Below are 23,032 nucleotides of genomic sequence, written 5' to 3'. Positions count from 1 at the left end.
CTATGCAGTGTGAACTGACTGGTGTCTCAGTAGGTGAGATGCCTGAGTGAATCCCTTCCCACAGTCTGAGCAGGTGAACGGCCTCTCCCCAGTGTGAACTTGCTGGTGTCTCTGTAGATCAGATGATCGAGTGAATCCCTTCCCACAGACTGAGCAGGTGAATGGCCTCTCCCCAGTGTGAAATCGCTGGTGTTTCAGTAGGTCAGATGACTGAGTGAATCCCTTCCCACAGTCTGTGCAGGTGAATGGCCTCTCTCCAGTGTGAACTCGCTGATGTACCTTCAGTTTAGATGAGGAAGTGAATCCCTTCCCACAGACTGAGCAGGTGAATGGCCACTCCCCAGTGTGAACTGACTGGTGTTCTTGTAGGTGAGCTGACTGTGTGAATCCCTTCCCACAGTCTGAGCAGGTGAACAGCCTCTGCCCTGTGTGAACTCGCTGATGTATCTGCAGATGAGATGACTGAGTAAATCCCTTCCTACAGACTGAGCAGGTGAACGGCCTCTCCCCAGTGTGAACTCGCTGATGTACCTTCAGTTGGGATGAGCAACTGAATCCCTTCGCACAGTCTGAGCAGGTGAATGGCCTCTCCCCAGTGTGAAGTCGCTGATGTATCTGCAGATCAGGTGATCGAGTGAATCCCTTCCCACAGTCTGAGCAGGTGAACGGCCTCTCCCCAGTGTGAACTCGCTGATGTTCCTTCAGTTGAGATGACGAAGTGAATCCCTTCCCACAGTCTGAGCAGGTGAACGGCCTCTCCCCAGTGTGAACTCGCTGATGTATCTGTAGATCAGATGATCGAGCAAATCCCTTCCCACAGTCTGAGCAGGTGAACGGCCTCTCCCCAGTGTGAACTCGCTGATGTGCTTGTAGGTTAGCTAACTGTGTGAATCCCTTCCCACAGTCCGAGCAGGTGAATGGCCTCTCCCCAGTGTGAACTCTCTGATGTACCTTCAGGTTAGATGACTGAGTGAATCCCTTCCCGCAGTCTGAGCAGGTGAACGGCTGCTCCCTGGTGTGAACTCGCTGGTGAGCCATTAGGTCGAATAACCGCGTGAATCCTTCCCCACAAATTCAGCAGATGACCAGCCTCTGCTCAGTGTGAACAGACTGGCGTATCCACAGGTGGGATGACCGACTGAATCCCGTCTCACACATAGAACAGGTGAATGGGCTTGTCTCAGTGTAAACTTGCTGATGTACCTGCAGTTAAGATGATAGAGTGAATCCATTCCACTGTCTGAGCAGGTGAATGGCCTCTCCCCTGTGTAAGATGACGGGCATGCCAGTCGGTCAGATGATCAAATGAATCTCTCCCCACAGTCTGAGCAGGAAGGATGATCGAGTGAATCATTGCTCCACTTCTTAAATATCTGGACAAAGACAGCAAAACTGGCGTGTTGTGTTCGAGATTCCCGTAGACAAATTCCTTGTCATTTTTAATCTGTAAAAAGATTTACAAAATCGATCAATGAGTGAAGGACAACATTTCAGATGAGATCACTTGAGTTGCCAAGGTGTGACCTGGCATCACACTGTTACAGTGAGGTTCAACCCAAGTTGGAGAGAGAAATCATCTTCTAACTGGGCACAGTGCTGGTATCTGGAATGACCATCAAATTCTCTGATGCTCTTCCTGTTTCTATAAGAATGGGGCATTTCTGCCATCTCCAATCTGTGACCTGGCTCAGTTTGACTCTCTCCATTGGTATTGTTCCCTGTTCCCACTGAGCTGCATGGGTTCCTGGCCCCACAGTAACTGAAATACTCACACAAATAGCCGGCAGTGCATTCCATGCATCCACCACTCTCTGTGTAAAAAACTTACCCCTGACTTCCCCTCAGTATCTATTTCCAAGCACCTTAAAACTATGTCCCCTGTTGTTAGCCATTTCAGCCCTGGGAAAAAAACCTCTGGCTCTCCATACGATTAATGCCCCTCATTAAAAAAGGCTCTAAACATAAACAAGGAAATTATACATTGCTTTGAGGATTTGTTAGAAGTATATAAAATTATGAGGGTATAGGGTAAATGCAAGCAGCTTTTTCCACTGAGGTTGGGTGGGATGACAACCAGAGGTCATGGGTAAGTGGGGAAGGTGAAAATTTAATGGGAACATTTGGAAAAGCTCTTTCCTGCAGTGGTCGTGAGAGTGTGGATTGAGATGTCAGCACAAGTGGTGAATATGAACTCGGTTTCACCATTTCAAAGAAGTTTGGATGGGAGCCTGGATGATAGGGGTATGGAGGGCGATGGTCTCGGTGCAGGTAGTTGCATTAGACCAGCGGTCCCCAACCACCGGGTCGCAAAGCATGTGCTCCCGGGCCACAAGGAAACAATATGATTTGGCGATATGAGTCAGCTGCACCTTTTCTCATTCCCCGTCACGGCCACTGATCAGCCATTACACATGTGAGGTCATGACCCGCGCGTCATCTGTGTCAGCGCGGGAAGGAGATCAACTCCTCGAGCTTGCAAATGACGGCGAGCTGAGAAGTATGTTTGAAATAACATCTCTGTCGGCATTCTGGATCAAAGTCAAGGCTAAATATCCTGAGATAGCCACGAAAGCACTGAAAACGTTGCTTCCATTTCCAACATATCTCTGCGAAGCGGAGTTTTCTCCAATGAATGAAACGAAAACTAAATTGCGGAATAGACTGGACAGGAACTCACTTTGAGTATCGCTGTCTCCCATCATCCCTCGATAGGACCGTGTTGTTGGAGGGAAACAAGCCCAGGGCTCCCACTGATTCAGCGATATTGGTGTGTTGCAATGATCTTATATATTCATACGGGGAAAATATGCGCTGTGTGTTTAAAATCCAAATGTTACTTAAAATGTCATGATGCTGTTGACTTACCTATATAACCATATAACAATTACAGCACGGAAACAGGCCATCTTGGCCCTTCTAGTCCGTGCCGAACGCTACTCTCACCTAGTCCCGCCGACCTGTACTCAGCCCATAACCCTCCATTCCTTTCCTGTCCATATAGCTATCCAATTTTTCTTTAAATGATAATATCAAACCTGCTTCTGCCACTTCTACTGGAAGTTCATTCATCACTTACTTCAAGCTCCTCTAATAATTGACTTATCACTATATTCATGCGAGGAAAATATGTGCTGTGTGTTTAATATTAAATTCGTTAGATAAACCCTTTTAGAAATGAAATTGGGTGTATTAGCCATTTATCACCTATATTCCAGTCATGATTAACACCGCTCCCCCCCCCCACTCCGAACAGAATCACGAAAAAGGATTTGCAGGAAAAATCGGCAGGCCACAACGCGCATGCGCACTGGTGCCCGCGCAAGGCTTCATGGTCATTGTAGTCTTTCTCTGGGTAAACGCAACGTATTTGACTGCTACTCTTGTCCGTTGGCAACCCTACCCACCCCCCCCACCGCCCCCCCCCCACCGGGTCGGCCGCTCCACAAGAATATTGTCAATATTAAACCGGTCCGCAGTGCAAAAAAGGTTGGGGACCCTTGCATTAGACAGCTTAAATGTTTTTTCAGCATTGACCAGATGGGCTAAATAGCCTGTTTCTATACTGAACTTCTCCATGTTTCTATGACACAGAAGCTGGCCAAACTTGTTTGGAAGGGAAAAGTTGGGAGTGACAACGGAGCAGCGATGGCTGGAGTTTCTGGGAGCAATTTGGGAGCTCAGTGATCGATACATCCGAAAGATGTGGAAACATTGGAAAGGCAGGAGGACACAACCGTGGTTGAAATGAGAAGCCAAAGCCAACATAAAAGCCAAAGAGAGGGTAAACAAAAGAATGAAAACGATTGGGAAGCTTTTAGAAACCAACAGAAGACGACTAAAAAAAAAGTCAGAGCTCAGGGCGTGGAATTATGATATTGTAGTCATTAGTGAGTCTTTGTAGCGCCCAACAGTCTGAGGCATTTAGAGGAACAAAATATCCGGGGCCTCAATATCTCTTGAAAACCAAGGTTCCCTGCACCAGTTAACTTTCAACTTTTATTATGCAGGCACATACAAACTCTACACCTTCAAAATTTCACTTCTGAAGGCCCCCCACTTACCAAGTACTCCTTTGCCAGAAAACAGCCTGTCCCAAACCACACTTGTCAGATCCTTTCTGATACCATCAAAATTGACCTTTCTCCAATTTAGAATCTCAACCCATGGTCCAGACCTCTCTTTTTTCCATATTTACTTTGAATCTCATGGCATTATGGTCACTAATTTCAGTCACCAGCCCTGGATCATCAACCTATTGCACACTTTTACATCAGGAATTCTATGTACTGATTAAGGGCACATTTGACAAACTATACCCCATCTAGTCCTCTTACAGTATGGGAGTCCCAGTCAATACATGGAAAGTTAAAATCACTTACTGAATCAACTTTTGTTTCTTGGCATGGTCTGCGATCTCTCTACAAATTTGTTCCTCTAAATCCCTCGGATTGTTGGGTGCAACCAAGTCCCCAATAATGGCTACAATATCAGAATTCCCTGTCCTGAGCTCATCTGGTTTTCCTACAGTGCTTCTTGCATTGTGATATACACAGCTCAGCACATTCATCGCTCCATGCTCAACCATTTGATTGCTGACTGTACCTGAGGTCTGAACAACATCCGACTGGTGTAAAGAAAACAACCTCTCCCTCATTGTCACAAAACATGCATCATTGCTGTCGCAGTTTATGTTCCACTGGATGCTAATGCTAAAGTAGCCATGAAAGACCTCAGTGCTGCTATTAGCAAGCTGCAGACATTGCATCCAGACGGAGCTTTGACTGTCGCTGGAGACTTTAATCATTGTAACCTACGTACCGTGCTTCCAAGATTTTACCAAAATGTATTATGCACCACCAGGTGTAATAAAACCTCAGATCATGTGTACACAAATGTGGCTGACACTCACAAACTCACTACCCTCCCCCATCTGGGACAGTCCGACCATCTTTCATTGTTTCTGCTTCCCAAGTATAGCCCGGTCACTAAACGTGTGAAACCCACAATGAAGACTATTGAGATCTGGCTGGAGGGGGCTGACTCTGCTCTTCAGCACCAATTCCAGCACACAGACTGGAGCACGTTTGCTGCCCATACCACCACAGACTCTCAGATTAACATTGATTTATACACCAACTCTGTCCTTGAGCACATCAACAAGTGTGTAGATAGAGAGACATTACTAAAACAAATAGGAGTTTTCGCCAATCAGAAACCATGGATGAACAGAGAGGTTCACCTCCTGCTCAAAGCAAGAGATTCAGCCTTCAGGTCTGGAGACTGGGAGGTTCACAGCTCAGCCAGGGCCAACCTGAGGAGGGGAATCTCTCAGGCTAAACACATATACAAACAGAGAATCGAGGAGCATTTCAACTCCTCAGACCCCCGGTCCATGTACATGGCATACAGGTCATTACAGACTTCAAACCTCCTAGTACTGTGCCCCCTTCCAGCTCTGCTACCCTCCCTGATGAGCTCAATTACTTCTACGCTCGCTTTGATCAAGGGAACAAGGAGGTCACCCTCAAAGCGGATCTCCCACCTGGTGAACTGTCTCTCTCACTTTCCACCTCCGATGTTTGTGCCACCCTGAGCAGGGTGAATGTACGGAAGGCAGCTGGTCCGGATGCAATACCTGACCATGTGGTGAGACTCCGTGCAGGGCAGTTGACCGGGGTCTTCATGGACATTTTTAATTTGTCCCTGGCCCGGGGTGTTGTCCCCACAAGCTTCAAGATCGCCACCATCGTGCCAGTACTGAAGCATTCCACTGCCACGAGCCTGAATGATTTCCGCCCAGTTGCACTCACCCCCATCATTGCAAAGTGCTTTGAGAGACTGGTTTTATCACATCTGAAATCCTGTCTGCCCACTACCCTGGACCCCCATCGCACCAACAGGTCAACAGAGGACGCCATCTCCACGGCACTTCACTCTGCCCTGACCCACCTGGACAGCCCCAACTCTTACGTCAGAATGAGGTTCATTGACTTTAGTTCGGCATTCAATTCTGTAAGCCCCTTCAAGCTGATCACCAAACTTGGCCAGCTTGCTATCAGCTCATCCCTCTGCAATTGGACCTTGGACTTTCTGATGAACAGACCCCAATCAGTTAAGTTAGACAACCTCTCCTCCTCCACTCTCACCCTGAACACCGGCGTGCCTCAAGGCTGTGTGCTGAGCCCTCTTCTGTCCTCCCTTTTCACCTGTGACTGTGTTCCTGTACATGGTTCTAACTCCATAATCAAGTTCGCAGAGGCCACCATGGTGGTTGGCCAGATCAGAGGGGATGACGAGACAGCCTACAGGGACGAGGTCCAGCACCTGGCCGCGTGGTGTGCCGACAACAATCTGACCCTTAACACCCAGAAGACCAAGGAGATCATTGTGGACTTCAGGCATGCCAGGAGCCACACTCACGTCCCCATCTACATCAACGGAACTGTAGTGGAGCGTGTATCAAGCTTCAAGTTCCTTGGTGTCCACTTTTCCGAGGATCTCATCTGGTCCCTGAACTCCTCCATTCTGATCAAGAAGGCACAACAGCGCCTTTACTTCCTGCGGAGCAACAAGAAAGCTCACCTCTGTCCCAGGATATGACAGACTTTTACTGCTGTACCATTGAGAGCATACTCACCAACTGCATCTCAGTGTGGTATGGCAATTGTCCTGTATCAGAGCGCAAAGCACTCCACTGTGTGGTGAAAACTACCCAGCGGATTATCAACAGCCAATTGTCCACCATTGAGAACATCTACCATAAACGCTGCCTGGGCAGGGCGAAAAGTATTATCAAGGATACATCTCACCCTAACCATGGACTTTTTAACTCCCCTCCCATCAAGGAGGTGCTAAAGGAGCCTCCGCTCCCACACCAACAGGCACAGGAAGAGCTTCTTCCCTGAGGCTGTGACACTGCTGAACCTCTAGTCACAGCGCTAAGCAGTATTGCATCCGTATTGTACTGTCTCAGTACTTTTATATTTGGGTGCTGTAGCACTTTTTTATTCAGTTATTTTGTAAATAACACGATTCTTTGCATTTCTGGTCAGATGCTAACCACATTTCATTGGCTTTGTATCTGTACTTGGCACAGTGACAATAAAGTTGAATCCAATCTAATCTAAAAAAAACAAAGGGGCTGATTGTGGATGACAGGAGGAATGGAGACAGGCTAATCCCAATTGACATTGATGGATCTGGGGTTGAGACAGTGAACTGCTTTAAGATCCTTGGCATAAACATCAGCGAGGACCTCACATGGTCTGTACATACCGGCTGTGTTGTGAAAAAAGCACAACAGTACCTTGCTCACCTCGGACGGCTGAAGAAGCTTGGGATTGAGTCCCAAATCCTAAGAACTTTCTACTGGAACACAACTGAGAGCATCCTGACTGGCTGCATCACTGCCTGGATGATCTGGAATTGATCCATTTCAAGTTCCAACTCCATAAAGTGCAGGGTTATGAGCTGCAGCTGGATGCACATCTTGTAGGTGAGGGCATAAGGGACAGTGGAGGTTCCACCACCAATGTCCCCTCTAATTTGTAATGACCGGTATGCACATAGAGCTTTAAGTTCCTCGGGGTAAATATCACAAATGACCTGACCTGGTCCAACCAAGCAGAGTTCACTGCCAAGAAGGCCCACCAGCACCTTTACTTCCTGAGAAAACTAAAGAAATTTGGCCTGTCCTCTAAAACCCTCACTAATTTTTATAAATGCACTGTAGAAAGCATTCTTCTAGGGTGCATCACAACCTGGTACAGAAGTTGTCCTGTCCAAGACTGAAAGAAGCTGCAGAAGATCGTGAACACGGCGCAGCGCATCACACAAACCAATCTTCCGTCCGTGGACTCAGTTTACACCGTACGCTGTCGGAGCAGTGCTGCCAGGATAATCAAGGAAGCAACCCACCCAGCCAACACACTTTTCATCCCTCTTCCCTCCAGGAGAAGGTTCAGGAGCTTGAAGACTCGTACGGCCAGATTTGGGAACAGCTTCTTTCCAACTGTGATAAGACTGCTGAACGGATCCTGACCCGGATCTGGGCCGTACTATCCAAATATCCGGACCTGCCTCTCGGTTTTTTTGCACTACCTTACTTCCCATTCTTCTATCTTCTATTTATGATTTATAATTTAAATTTGTAATATTTACTAATTTTAACTAATTTTAATATTTATAATATTTAATATTTGTTATCCAGGGAGTATGAAGCGGAGAATCAAATTTCGCTGTGATGATTATACATTCTACTACCAATTGTTTGGCGACAATAAAGTACAAAGTAAAGTAAATCTTGTACTGTTCATTCTTTTAACCAGTGACAACATGTGCACAGTGAATTTTATATAGAGAGGTATTCATTTTAACTGCTAGCAAATCACTGTCAGTAAGAACTTTGATCTCCTCTGGGTTCAGTTGAATTCATCTGCACTCTCACACAACCCATGTTGCAGGCCTGTAACGGGTAATGAAGGATTTTCTCACCAGAGCTCTTGCACATTGTCCATATCTGATTTGCTTGCTAAATGACGCTTTAAAAAGTCAGATTTCAAACTATCATTCCACTTCTTCCCACTTTCAAATTCTCCAGCAACTTTTGCATCACCACAATACACACAGGTAACACCAGTTTCTGTATTGTACATAAATATTTCCCCTGAACCCTCCTCCAGGTGACTGACGGTGGTGAACTCAGTGATGGCAATGCCAATGAATATGAAGGGAAGGGCAGTAGTCTGTCTCATTGGAGTCTGGCACATTTGTGATGTGAAAGCTACTTGTTGCCCAGGGCAAAGGTGTTTGATATCATTATGTACCCAGAGAGAGTGGGACAAAACATGTTCTCACAGGTAGAAAAGTCCAGAACAAGAGGGGGTGGAACAAGCAACAGACACAAAATGCTGGGGGAACTCAGCAGGCCAGGCAGCATCTATGGAAAAGAGTACTAATGCTGAGTTCCTCCAGCAATTTGTGTGTGTTGCTCGGATTTCCAGCATCTGCAGATTTTCTCTGGTTTGTGACTGGAGGCAGAACAAAGGTGATTTTCACAACAGCTGATGTAAAAGATTTTGTTCCCTTTCTCCGAGTTCCCGATCCTTGCATTTAGACAGCTGGAGCTCAGCTCTGTCTGAGAGACCCATCGGTTCCCATTCCCTCATCAGCCGGAAGCTCCCCGGGGCCCGTGTACGGATGGTGGGGCTGAGAGAGAGGGAAGAGAGCAGGACTGTCCCGGGATTGCGGGTCACGGAGTCCGGAGTCACAGCAACTACCCGAAGTCGGTGTTGAAAACGCCGCCCGGTGAGACCCCCAACCCGGAGACCCCTTCTCACCTCAACCGATCATCCGGGGCCTTTTGTGCCCCGCGCGCTGGTGAGCTCGAGCTTGGTCGGTTTAACGGCGGGCTACTGATCACGTGACCAGCCCCTCCCCCACCGCTGTCAACAGAGGAGTCACGCGCTGCGCTATTCCCATTGGTACGAAGCAGTGTCAATCACTGCTTCCAGCCAATAGCGAAGGCGGACGACCCGAGAGGGCGTTACCCCTGCTGACACCGTCTCCCGGACTTTCCGTCAGGGCGGGACAACCGTCAAAGTAAATGTCCGCTTTCTGATTTATTTCCATTTCCCTCCGAGGGAAGTTGGGGCGTTTGTGAAGCGTCTCCTGCGGCCGGAGTCTGATGTGTCGCTGAGAGGTAGGAGGAGACCGCTCGGCCCGTCGGTTTGATGCCGGTTCCCCGGGGAGGGAGAGGATGAAGACGGTGAGAGAGGGGGCGGACAGGATGTTTGTCCCGGTGGGGACAGGAGGGGCTCATCTGTGGAAATGTCTGAGCCCACGGTGGTGGCGATTCACCACATTGGGGGGCAAACACCGGCAGACTGTTGCCCTGCAAGCGGGGCCAATGGTCCGGGCAAAGTGACAATTATTTGTGTTTTGTTGAGACTGTACCGGGAATATGGTGTAAAATCCCGCTCCCCACACTAACACGGGTCACACAGACCAAAGAACAAACTGCCGGAGGAACTCAGTGGGTCGGGCAGCATCTGTGGAGGGAAATGGACCGTCAACATTTCGGGCCGAGACCCTCCCTCTGGACTGAGAGTGGACGGGAAATAGTCCGAGAAAAGAGGTGAGGGGTGGGGATGGAGCAAGAGCTGGGGAGTGAGAGGTGGATCCAGGTGAGGGGGAGGTGGGAAGGTGGAAATAGTGACGGGGGTGAGAGGTGAGTGGTTGGGGCAACACGGGGCTGCAGAAGATGGAAATTAATTCCATAGAGGATTAACAAAGAGGTTAGAGAGTATTTGTTATAGAGAGTGCAATGAAGATTCACCAGACTGATCCCTGGAGTGGTGGGGTCACCATATGAAGAAAGATCAAATGTGATAACCCTTTCAATCGAGGACTGAGGGGTGAACACATTGAAATGCACAACATCATTACCGGCTGAACCAGGGATCCCAGTCTCTGAAAAAGGGGGTGGACTGTCCAGGACTGAGATGAGGGGAAACATTTCCACTCCGAGGGTGGTGAATGTCTGTAAATCCCCACCACAGAGGGCGGTGAAGACTCAGTGATCGTCCTCACATAAAACAAAGGCCGACAGATGTGTGGAGACCAGAGGGATGGAAGAAATAATGATCGTGCAGAAACATGTGGCTGAGATGGGAGAGCAGCCATCATCTTGTTGATGGTTAGAGGAGATGAATGGCCACCTCCTGCTGTTTCTCACTTGATGTTTCAGTGTTCCTGTCCAGTGAGGCTGGAGGAATGTGAATAGAAATGAGTGTTTACAAACATGGACGGATTTAAATGAAACCTGCACATTTCCGTTTTGGGTCTGAATTGTGTGTTGGACCAGGATGGGAAGCGAGCCCGTGACTCTGTGACCTTGGGGTGGAGGGAAAGGGACAGGGAAGATATGGAGGGAAGAAGTAAAAATGTATCTGGTGTAAATATGGAATAATGTGGGAAATGCGGCAGATGGGTCGGGCAGCGTGTGAGGGGCGAGGAGCAGAGTCACCGGATCAGATGGGAGACCCTCCACCCATCACGTGATCCTGTTTCCTGTTCATGTTTTTCCACAAATCTGCAGCATCTGCCAGTCACTGCTGGAGTGTACGTGTAGCTTCATCTTTCGCCCGTTCAGAAAAGGCAGTGAGATCCGGATCTATCACGTCCTCTCGTTGTGGGTGGACAATGATTTATTCTGCAATATTTTCAGCATGTTTCCATATAACCACATAACAATTACAGCACAGAAACAGGCCATCTTGGCCCTTCTAGTCCGTGCCAAATGCTTTCTCTCACCTCGTCCTAGGCCTCAAACCATAACCACTGGACTGAGGCCTGGGATTAGGCCTCATTCCACTGTTTTTACCTGCTGAAGAGCAGCCAATGTTTCTGGCTATATGACCCATTTATGTGAGAACTTAGCCTTTTGTATTTATCTGAGCTTTTCATAAGTTTAGTTATACTTTAGTACAGTTTAGTTCAGCTTCACTCCAGAATTTCCAAAGCAACAACCCATTCAGTCAAATAGTTCCACACAATTAAAATAGTTTACAGTATTACATTTTTAAATTTTTTGTTTTGTACTACTTATATAATTTAACTATTTAATATGTATATTCTTATTTTAAATCACAATTTTTAAAATCTATTGTTATGAATTAGGTTCTATTGCTGCCGCAGAGACAACAAATTACATGACATCTGCCGCTGCTATTAAACCTGATTCTGATAATTGGTCTGGGAGACACATCACCGGTCACCTGATCCCGGTTACCGCAGATCGTAATGCGAGATTGAAGCCTTTTCTATTTATTTGTGTTCCTCAGTTGTGTTAAGTTTCCCTTTGTGGTTCCAAAGCAGAAGCTCAGTCTGTCTAATATTTCCACAAAATTAAAAGGGGGAATTTGTTTATTCTTATCACGTACTGAGCTACAGTGAAAATCTTGCCTGACCTACCATCCACACAGATCAATACATTACAACAGTACATTGAGCTGATATACGACAAAACAATAACTGTAACAAAGCATTATGGCTGCAGAGAAAGTGCAGTGCAGATAGACATATGGGGCAGGGTCACGTCGAGTTACATTGTGAGGTTGAGTCCATTTTATTGGACCGGAGACCATTAATTTGGCTTACAATCGCAAACAGGAAGCTATCCATGAGCCTGGTGGTACGCGTTTTAAGGCTTTTGTATCTATTCCGCGATGGGGGATTGGGTTTGCAGCATCTTTGAGTACACAGCCTGCTTTTCCAATGCAGGGGACGTGTAGAAAGAGTCCATAGAGGGGAGGCTTGTTTCTATGATGTTCCCAGATGAGACCAAAGTTCTCTGCAGTTCCTTGCAGTCATGGGCAGAGCTTTAGCCATATGAAAGCGTGAAGTATTGACAAGAAGCTCAGAGACCTCGGCCTTCACCCTGCCTTGTGTAGCTGGATCCTGGACTTGCTGTCAGATCACCGGCAGGTGGTAAGAGTGGGCTCCCTCACCTCTGTCTCCCTTACCCTCAGAACACATGCCCCACAGGGTTGTCTCCTTGGCCCCCTCCTTTACTCTCTGTGCACCCATGACTTGTGTCGCCACCCACAGCACCAATCTGTTCATTAAATTTCCTGACGACACTACATTGATTGGCCTAATCCTAAATAATAACTTTCAATCGATCAAATGCTTCCTGACAAGGCTCGGTCTAAACAAACTTTTCACCCTTCTTCAGGAGATTAGTCAGAGGAAGAGCGATATCAGCAAAGTTCTTACAGAACTTACGATAATATCCAACCATTCCCAGAAACCTTTCAAGAGCCTTCTTACCAGTCTGTCACAAAAACTGTGGGTCAACTGTCTAAGAAAAATAACAAGATGGTTTGAGTGGCAAAAATAGATTGTGGTGCTTTTATTTACAAAAAGAGTGGAAAAACAAAAACTTGGATGTGCACATGAAAACAAGAAATTAAAAAAAAAAACTATATATATATACAGCTTGCAATTGTCACCTGTCCAGTTAACAGCCACCCTCAGACTAAACAAAAAAAGAACCCAAAGCCTTGGTAACCCAAGGCTTACAACAGCTAAGCCAATCCCCCTAGACTAACCAAAAGCTAATTAACTCAATTATCTTCCATTTCACACAATCTGAAACTCTACCACCAGTTCTCACAATAAACACATATACTTCATCATAGGATTCACCATTTCCCGGTTAAATAACTTAAATAAACCCCAAAACTTTACCACAAGATGAGTAATTAGGTAACATAACCCTTGTCCCAGGTAAAGATGGTATCCTCCACCATCGGCACACCTGTGCAGGTTGCTGCTGCCTCTATATAAGACAGCTCTATGCAGCAGCTCTGTTTCAGACCCAGTGACTGTGGAGGAGAGAGACGTCAGATTATCATGACACTTCGGCAAAACACTTATTGGAAAGATGACTATGAATAAATTGACCTGAGATAATAAAACTGTGACATAGTGTGTTTCTATTTTTCATACCTATTACTGCTGGGGATGAGTGTAAAATTGTGACTGTTGATTTATTGTGACGCGTGCACTCACCACAATAACAGAGGGAATAATGTGTGTGGATGACCCTTTGAGTGTTTTACCGAGTGTGCCATGAGACATCTGTAATCAGTGACGGGCCTTCGTCACACAGTCGGAACAGGAACTTCAGAAATGGCCTGGATTTTGCCTGCACAGGAGCCAACTTGCCTTGACCTACAACACAGCCAAGACAGATCACAGTGGCATGGCCAAATTCACTCTTAGCTAAGTCAACTGTAAGATTGGCCCTGGAAAGCCTGTCAAACAGCTCTTCTACTACAGAGATATGCTCTTCCCAAGTGTCACTCCCTGTGACTAAGTCATCAATATAGGCATCTGTGTGTCCTAACCCTTGAATTACAGAATCAATCATTCTCTGGAATGTTCCTGGAGCATATTTCATTCCAAATGGTGAAACATTGTATTCATACAACCCAGAAGGTGTCACAAATGCAGAAATTTCTCTACCTCAGTCCATCAATGGAACACACCAATACCCTTTTAACAGATCAATCTTTGTAAGAAATTACCTTTTCCAACCTTATCGATGCAATCATCCACCCTAGGGATAGGATAGGCATCTGTTTTTGTTACTGCATTTACCTTCCTATAATCAGTGCAAAATCTAACACTACCATCAGGTTTGAGCACAATAACGCAGGGTAAGCTCCAATCTGATGTTGAAGGCCTAATAATACCATTTTCAGCATATATTCAATTTCTTGCTCAGCCACTTTACACTTTTCTACGTTCATGTGATATGGGTGTTGCTTAATCAGTTTGGCTTGACCTATATCTACATCATGTACTGCGACCATGGTTTGCTTGGGAGCACCAGGAAATAAACCTTTAAACTTCAGAATTAATTCCTTCAGCTGTTGTTGTTGCTTTGGCTGCAGATGAGCCAACTTGTTGTCAGTGTTTTCGAGAACAACCGAGTTCATTAGCCTAACTGGGACCATGTTTGGCTTGTGAAAACTCTCACGCGAGTCAATTGTTTCATTCTCAGGGTTGTCAGATTTATATGTTTGACAACACTCACCGATGGTGCCTGCTTGCCAGAATAAGGCTTTATCATATTGATGTGTACCACCTGTGTTAGTTTACGTCAGTCATGTGTTTTAATAACATAATTCACATCATTAATTTGAGAGACTATTTCATACAGTCCATTGAATTTTGCTTGAAGTGGACTTGTCAACATTGGAGATAAGGCAAGCACATTATCCCCCACCTAGTATTTTCTTTTGTTTTGGTCCGCTTATCAAACCAACACTTCATTTTGTTTTGAGAAATCTTTAAGTTTTGTCTCGCTAGACGACAGGCTTGGTATAGTTTATTTTTGAACTTCAAAACATAGTCTAACAAGTTAACATGTACATCCCCATCAATTCACTGTTCCTTTAACAAGGTCAAAGGTCCCTTCACTCTATGACCAAATACAAGTTCAAATGGACTAAAGCCCAATGATTCTTGTACCGACTCTCTTAAGCCTGATTTATACTTGTGCGTCAAGTGTACGCCATAGGCACCACGTACCCTACGCCATACCCACGCTGCACCCTACGCTGCAGGGTAACGTGCAACTCCTCAAAAAAGTAACTCACGCGTCGCGGCGATGCAGACCGCAACAACTGTGATTGGTCTGCTTGGTAGCATTGCATTTCTAGTTGCTTTTCTCTGCCATGTCTGTACACTGATGCAAAATAAATGGTTGGAGACAATGAACCAGATCATCAAATCTACCTGCCAACATGGGAAAATATTTGAAATGCATCTCGTCGTCCATGTCTCTCACAAAGAAGCTCAACAGTGTCAGAGAAACCCCAGCGCCAACTTGCGTTTTGGTGGTGAAGTGCAGAGCAATGCAGACACAACTATGCATGCTCGCTACGCAAAAATTAAATCAGGCCTATGGTGTAGGATATGGCGTATCTCGAACGCACAAGTATAAATCAGCCTTTACGGTGAACAAAAGCAAATGTATTCCTTCATCCCAATTTTTTCTATTTTCAACACAGTATGCCTTAATCATTTTTTGACAGTAGAATGAAATCTTTCTAAAGCCCCTTGTGATTCCAGATGCTACACAGACGATGCAATTTGTTTAGCTCCCAGTTCATAAAATACCTGCTGGAATAATCCAGATGTAAAATTACTTCCTTGATCAGACTGGATTTCTTTAGGCAAACCAAATAAAGTAAAAAAAAACTTAAGAGCCTTCGTCACAGTTTTAGCTTTAATATTTCTGAGAGGTATTGCCTCTGGGAATCTGGATGCAGTACACATAATAGTTAGTAAATACTGATGGACAGCTTTAGTCTTTGGCAATGGGCCAACACAATCCACTATAACTTTGGAAAAGGGTTTACCAAATGCAGGTATAGGCCAGAGTGCGGCCACTGGGGTGACCTGATTAGGTTTACCCACAACTTGACAAGTGTGACAGGTTCTGCAAAAGGTCAAAACATCTTTCCTCAAATTCGGCCAGTAAACTTCTTTCATAATCCTGTTTACAGTTTTATTCTCTCCAAAATGGCCACCGGAGGGCATACTGTGAGCCAAAGTTTAAATTTCAGTCCTATGAACTTTAGGAACTACAACTTGGTGAACAATTGCCCATTTCTCACTCGCAGGTATAGCAGGTGGCCTCCACTTCCTCATTAACACTCCCTCCTGAAGATAATACCCTACTGACATTTTCTTAATCTCATCATCTGAGAGAGATGTTTCTTATAAAGCTTCAATCTCAGGGTCTTGGTTCTGTTCTGTTATAAACTCCTTCCGAGACAGGGATAAATTTTTCTCATCAGACTTACTACCTGAATCCTGTTGAAACAATGAAGGCTGAAAGGTCCCTGACAAGTCATCATAACCTGAATCCTGGTCAACCTGATTTTGGCTATCATGGGTATCAGAATCATGCTGCACAGAACCGTCTGCATTGGCAGACATTTTAGCCATACTTCGAGTTACTGTGATAAATATTAAAATCCATCTGTGGGTCGTCAGTGGTTGGCTTAGTTGTCAACTGCACTGCAGGAACAACTTTACCATCTGCCAGGTCATTCCCTGACAGCAAAGTAACAGCTTCCACCGGTAAACTGGAGCATAATCCGATCCTAACAGGTCCTGAAACAAACCCTGACTGTAAAGTTACCTTGTGCAATGGCACAGAAACAATGCTGCCCCCAATGCCTTTAATAAGATTTACCTCACCAATGTTAGTCTCACCACTAAACTTTAGAAGGCTGTCTAATATAAGTGACTGAGAAGCCCCAGTATCTCGAAGAATGTTCACTGGTACCGGGGTTGACCCTTCCATTACTAATACAAACCCATCTGACATAAAATGATGGAATCCCTACTTAACTCAGTCAGACCTCTCAGTCCTTAACTGAGCCTCAGCAGAATGTTCAGAACCCTGTGGGTTTATAGGTGCTTCAACATACTGATCACAGGCATGTGGGACTGCCTCCTTTTCCTTTTTCTTCTTCAGGACAGAATAATTAGCCACCATATGACCAGCTTTCTTACAATAGTAACAAGGCAGACCAGAATATTTCTCCTTCAACTGCTTCCCTTCATCCTTAGTCTCGTCACTAGTCCCAGCTTTAATTTCTGGTTTACCCTGGTTATCCCTGCTACTCTTTTGGAAGCTCTTATTCTGGGTACACTTAACCTTATGAGTTAAAGCAAACACATCTGCTAATCTAGCAGACTCCTGCAAAGTGGCAGCATCCTTTTCACTTAAATACATCTTTATGTCATCAGGGACACACATTTTGAATTCTTCAATTAAAACCAACTCTTTCAAGCTGTTAAAATCATCATTTACATTGTTATGTCTGCACCAGCGGTCAAAACACACAAACTTCTCATAAGCACATTCCATATAAGTCCGGTTCATAGATTTCCTCAAATTTCTAAACTTTTGCCTGTATGCTTCTGGGACCAACTCATAAGCTTTGAGCACAGCCTGTTTCACTATGTCATAATCAGCTGCTTCATCAACTGTCAAAGCAGAATAGGCTAGCTGAGCCTTCCCCTTAATTACACTTTGTAAGAGAATAGGGCAAACCTCTTTTGGCCATTTTAAACCCTGAGCAAACTTCTCAAGATGCTGAAAGTATTTATCAACCTCTGCCTCGTCAAATGGAGGCACTAATTTAACTTCCCGACTGGCCTCAAACTTATCACCAGAGTCTAACACTAGACCCCTTTGCTGCAATCTCTCTACCTTTTCCAGCTCGAACAGCCTCTGTCTTTCTGCTTCCTCTCTGTTTTTCTGCGTCTTTAGTCTCAACCTGTCTCTGCCTTTCCACAGCCTCTATCTTTATTTTTTCTAACTTGTGCGGGAGCTCTAGCTCACTAGGTTTACTTTCAGGAAACACCTCCAACTCCTGCACTTTAAACACACCCTCAGATACATAATACTCAGCTATTTTCCTCTGCATCTGTGACCTCCTCATTGTCGATTTCACCTTCACAAGTTTTAACCTTTCAGCAATACTCAGCAACTCAATCCTTCTGGTGTCCTCTAACGCCTCAGAGGTTGGCACTTCCAGACATCAATCAACATCCATTGCTGCTGATTTTCCATACACAAATAAATCAAAAGGGATTACTCCAATGAAACCGATAACTAATTAATACACCTCCAAATCTTTTCCTATATCGGATGCAGGCCCCAATTTTGACCCTGTAACACTATAGAAATGAGTCAGCAGCAATAGACTACACCTAGAGTCTGTTTTTGATGTTAAATCCACTATCTTTATTAGTACCTACTAACAATATCGTAACTTAAGCAAGATAAACAAAAGTTAACAGTGTTATATGTATATATGTGGGTAAATATAACTCCCAAACTATTGAGCTCAGGGGAAACAGGGCTTGGAGTCTTGAGATGGTAAACTATGAAAGTTCAGTACAACCACAGAATAGTTGAGGAGAGAGAGATATTTGTAATCCAGGGTAAATGTCGAAAGAAGGCAATAACGTTGAATTCCACAGCATCCATGGTGGTAAAACGAGGGAACAGTCGCTGTAGATTTTATCCGTCATTGTTCCAAATCCACATACAAATTATCACCAAAAGTGACTTGTCACAAGAGGTATCGTCTTCAAGTGAATTTCCACACCACACCCAGGCAAGGGTTAACACATAAGTGGTCTTCACAGGATACCCCAAATCAGATCCACTCCTATGGATCAAACGAGATGACAATCACACATTCAATGTATGCTGAATCGATAATTAACCCACCCTTATGGGCAGAGGAAAGTTCGAAACAGTGACCCTTGGCCAGTAGTTCCCTTGTTTCGAACCTTCCATTTTTCCTCCTTCATCTCTGTCTGACTGAGTATCTGTGTCCTTGGTTAAAACTAAACAAGCTGTGAGCGATGTAAACAAGATGCAAGTCAGACTGATTACCATTCTTAATCTCTCTCTCTCTCTCAAAATGACAGTCCACAACAAACGAAATCTACAGATTCACAACAACAGCCACTCCTCATTGTGAACTGACTGGTGTGCCAGTAGGTGGGATGACTGAGTGAATCCTTTCCCACATTCTGAGCTGGTGAATGGCTTCTCCCCAGTGTGAACTCGCTGATGACTCTGTAGGTTGGATGACTGAGTGAATCTCTTCCCACAGACTGAGCAGGTGAATGGCCTCTCCCCAGTGTGAACTCGCTGATGATTCTGTAGGGTGGATGACTGAGTGAATCTTTTCCCACAGACTAAGCAGGTGAATGGCTTCTCCCCAGTGTGAACTCGCTGATGATTCTGTAGGGTGGATGAGTGAGTGAATCTCTTCCCACAGACTGAGCAGGTGAATGGCCTCTCCCCAGTGTGAACTCGCTGATGACTCTGCAGGAGGGATGACTGAGTGAATCTCTTCCCACAGACTGAGCAGGTGAACGGCTTCTCCCCAGTGTGAACTCGCTGATGTGCCACTAGGTTGGATGACTCAGTGAATCTCTTCTCAGAGACTGAGCAGGTGAACAGCATCTCTCCAGTGTGAACTCGCTGGTGAGCCATTAGCTTAGATGAGCAAGTGAATCTCTTCCCACAGACTGAGCAGGTGAGTGGCTTCTCCCCAGTGTGAACTCGCTGATGTTTCTGTAGGGTGGATTGATCAGCGAATCTCTTCCCACAGACTGAGCAGGTGAAGGGCTTCTCGCCAGTGTGAACTCGCTGATGTCTCTGTAGGGTGGATGAATTAGTGAATCTCTTCCCACAGACTGAGCAGGTGAACGGCTTCTCCCCAGTGTGAACTCGCTGATGTGCCAGTAGGTTGGATGACTCAGTGAATCTCTTCCCACATACTGAGCAGGTGAATGGCTTCTCCCCAGTGTGGACTCGCTGATGTCTCTGTAGGCTGGATGACTGAGTGAATCTCTTCCCACAGACTGAGCAGGTGAATGGCCTCTCCCCAGTGTGAACTCGCTGATGATTCTGTAGGGTGGATGACTGAGTGAATCCTTTCTCACATTCTGAGCTGGTGAACGGCTTCTCCCCAGTGTGAACTCGCTGATGAATCTGTAGGTTGGATGACTGAGTGAATCTCTTCCCACAGACTGAGCAGGTGAATGGCCTCTCCCCAGTGTGAACTCGCTGATGATTCTGTAGGGTGGATGACTGAGTGAATCTTTTCCCACAGACTAAGCAGGTGAATGGCTTCTCCCCAGTGTGAACTCGCTGATGATTCTGTAGGGTGGATGAGTGAGTGAATCTCTTCCCACAGACTGAGCAGGTGAACGGCTTCTCTCCAGTGTGAACTCGCTGATGACTCTGTAGGGTGGATGACTGAGTGAATCTCTTCCCACAGACTGAGCAGGTGAACGGCTTCTCCCCAGTGTGAACTCGCTGATGTGCCACTAGGTTGGATGACTCAGTGAATCTCTTCTCAGAGACTGAGCAGGTGAACAGCATCTCTCCAGTGTGAACTCGCTGGTGAGCCATTAGCTTAGATGAGCAAGTGAATCTCTTCCCACATACTGAGCAGGTGAATGGCTTCTCCCCAGTGTGGACTCGCTGATGTCTCTGTAGGCTGGATGACTGAGTGAATCTCTTCCCACAGACTGAGCAGGTGAATGGCCTCTCCCCAGTGTGAACTCGCTGATGATTCTGTAGGGTGGATGACTGAGTGAATCCTTTCTCACATTCTGAGCTGGTGAACGGCTTCTCCCCAGTGTGAACTCGCTGATGAATCTGTAGGTTGGATGACTGAGTGAATCTCTTCCCACAGACTGAGCAGGTGAATGGCCTCTCCCCAGTGTGAACTCGCTGATGATTCTGTAGGGTGGATGACTGAGTGAATCTTTTCCCACAGACTAAGCAGGTGAATGGCTTCTCCCCAGTGTGAACTCGCTGATGATTCTGTAGGGTGGATGAGTGAGTGAATCTCTTCCCACAGACTGAGCAGGTGAACGGCTTCTCTCCAGTGTGAACTCGCTGATGACTCTGTAGGGTGGATGACTGAGTGAATCTCTTCCCACAGACTGAGCAGGTGAACGGCTTCTCCCCAGTGTGAACTCGCTGATGTGCCACTAGGTTGGATGACTCAGTGAATCTCTTCTCAGAGACTGAGCAGGTGAACAGCATCTCTCCAGTGTGAACTCGCTGGTGAGCCATTAGCTTAGATGAGCAAGTGAATCCCTTCCCACAGTCTGAGCAGGTGAACGGCCACTCCCCACTGTGAACTGACTGGTGTGCCAGCAGTTTGGATGACTGAGTGAATCCTTTCCCACATTCTAAGCAGGTGAACGGCTTCTCTCCAGTGTGAACTCGCTGATGACTCAGTAGGCTGGATGACTGAGTGAATCTCTTCCCACAGACTGAGCAGGTGAACGGCTTCTCCCCAGTGTGAACTCGCTGATGATTCTGTAGGCTGGATGAATTAGTGAATCCCTTCCTACAGAATGAGCAGGTGAACGGCTTCTCCCCAGTGTGAACTCGCTGATGACTCTGTAGGTTGGATGACTGAGTGAATCCCTTCCCACATTCTGAGCAGGTGAACGGCTTCTCCCCAGTGTGAATTCGCTGATGATTCTGTCGGCTGGATGAATTAGTGAATCTCTTCCCACAGACTGAGCAGGTGAACGGCTTCTCCCCAGTGTGGACTCGCTGATGTCTCTGTAGGCTGGATGACTCAGTGAATCTCTTCCCACATTCTGAGCATGTGAATGGCTTCTCCCCAGTGTGAACTCGCTGATGTTTCTGTAGGGTGGATTTATCAGTGAATCTCTTCCCACAGACTGAACAGGTGAATGGCTTCTCGCCAGTGTGAACTCGCTGATGTCTCTGTAGGGTGGATGAATTAGTGAATCTCTTCCCACAGACTGAGCAGGTGAATGGCTTCTCCCCAGTGTGGACTCGCTGATGTCTCTGTACGCTGGATGACTCAGTGAATCTCTTCCCACATTCTGAGCAGGTGAACGGCTTCTCCCCAGTGTGAACTCGCTGATGTTTCTGTAGGGTGGATTGATCAGCGAATCTCTTCCCACAGACTGCACAGACTGAGCAGGTCAATGGCTTCTCGCCAGTGTGAACTCGCTGATGTCTCTGTAGGGTGGATGAATTAGTGAATCTCTTCCCACAGACTGAGCAGGTGAACGGCTTCTCCCCAGTGTGAACTCGCTGATGTGCCAGTAGGTTGGATGACTGAGTGAATCTCTTCCCACAGACTGAGCAGGTGAATGGCTTCTCCCCGGTGTGAACTCGCTGGTGAGCCATTAGGTCAGATGACCGAGTGAATCCTTCCCCACAAGTTCAGCAGATGACCAGCCTCTGCCCAGTGTGAATTGCCTGGTGTGTCCACAGGTGGGATGACCGACTGAATCCCTTCTCGCACACAGATCAGATGAATGGCCTTGTCCAGTGTGAACTTGCTGATGTACCTTCAATTGAGATAACCGAGTGAATCCACTCCCACTGTCTGAGCAGGTGAACGGCCTTTCCCCTGTGTAAAATGACGGTCGAGCCAGTCGGTCAGATGACCAAGTGAATCCCTCCCCACAGTCTGAGCTGGAAGGATGGTTGATTGAAATCCTTGCTCCACTTCTCAAACATCTGGACAGAGACAGCAAAACTGGCGTACTGGGTTTAAAATCCTCGGAGCTAAATTCCATCTCGTTTTTAACCTGTAAAAAGATTTACAAAATCCATCATTGGGTTAGGACCAAATTTCAGATGAGATTACTTGAGTTCTCAAGGTTTGATCTGGTATCACACTGTTGCAATGAGGTTCAACCCAAGTTGGAGAGAGAAATCATCTTCTGACTGGGCACAGTGCTGGTATCTGGAATGGCCATCAATTCCTTGATGCTCTTCCTGTCTCTATAAGAATGGGGCATTTCTGCCATCTCCAATCTGTGACCTGGCTCAGTTTGCCTCTCTCCATTTGTATTATTCCCTGTTCCTGCTGAGCAGCATGGGTGCCTGGCCCCACAGTAACTGAAA

General features: G+C 46.2%; 1 protein-coding gene across 1 annotated transcript; it reads right to left on the bottom strand.

Annotated features, from left to right (window-relative positions):
* On the bottom strand, positions 1–23,032 carry LOC140208409 (uncharacterized). Its single transcript, XM_072277072.1, has 3 exons — positions 21,203–23,032; positions 19,662–20,110; positions 1–922 (listed from the first exon to the last, which is right to left on the bottom strand). The coding sequence occupies exons 1-3, from the start codon at positions 22,304–22,306 to the stop codon at positions 1–3; spliced, it is 2,475 nt and encodes an 824-aa protein (XP_072133173.1). The 5' UTR covers positions 22,307–23,032.

This window comes from Mobula birostris, chromosome 13, assembly GCF_030028105.1.
Source record: "Mobula birostris isolate sMobBir1 chromosome 13, sMobBir1.hap1, whole genome shotgun sequence".
Lineage (NCBI taxonomy): Eukaryota > Metazoa > Chordata > Chondrichthyes > Myliobatiformes > Myliobatidae > Mobula > Mobula birostris.
The sequence above is the reverse complement of the archived record's forward strand: the minus strand, read 5'-3'. Positions and strand labels throughout refer to the sequence as shown.

Bases quoted from the DNA above. Each gene is read 5' to 3' on its own strand.
- LOC140208409 (XM_072277072.1), bottom strand. From the start codon at position 22,306: ATGGCTCACCAGCGAGTTCACACCGGGGAGAAGCCATTCACCTGCTCA. The intron at 20,111-21,202 runs GCTCACCAGCGA...TCCAACCTACAG, and splicing joins CTTGCTCATCTAAGCTAATG to ATTCATCAGCGAGTTCACAC. The intron at 923-19,661 runs GCCACTCACCTG...CACTGGGGAGAG, and splicing joins CGAGTTCACACTGGGGAGAA to GCCATTCACCTGCTCGGACT.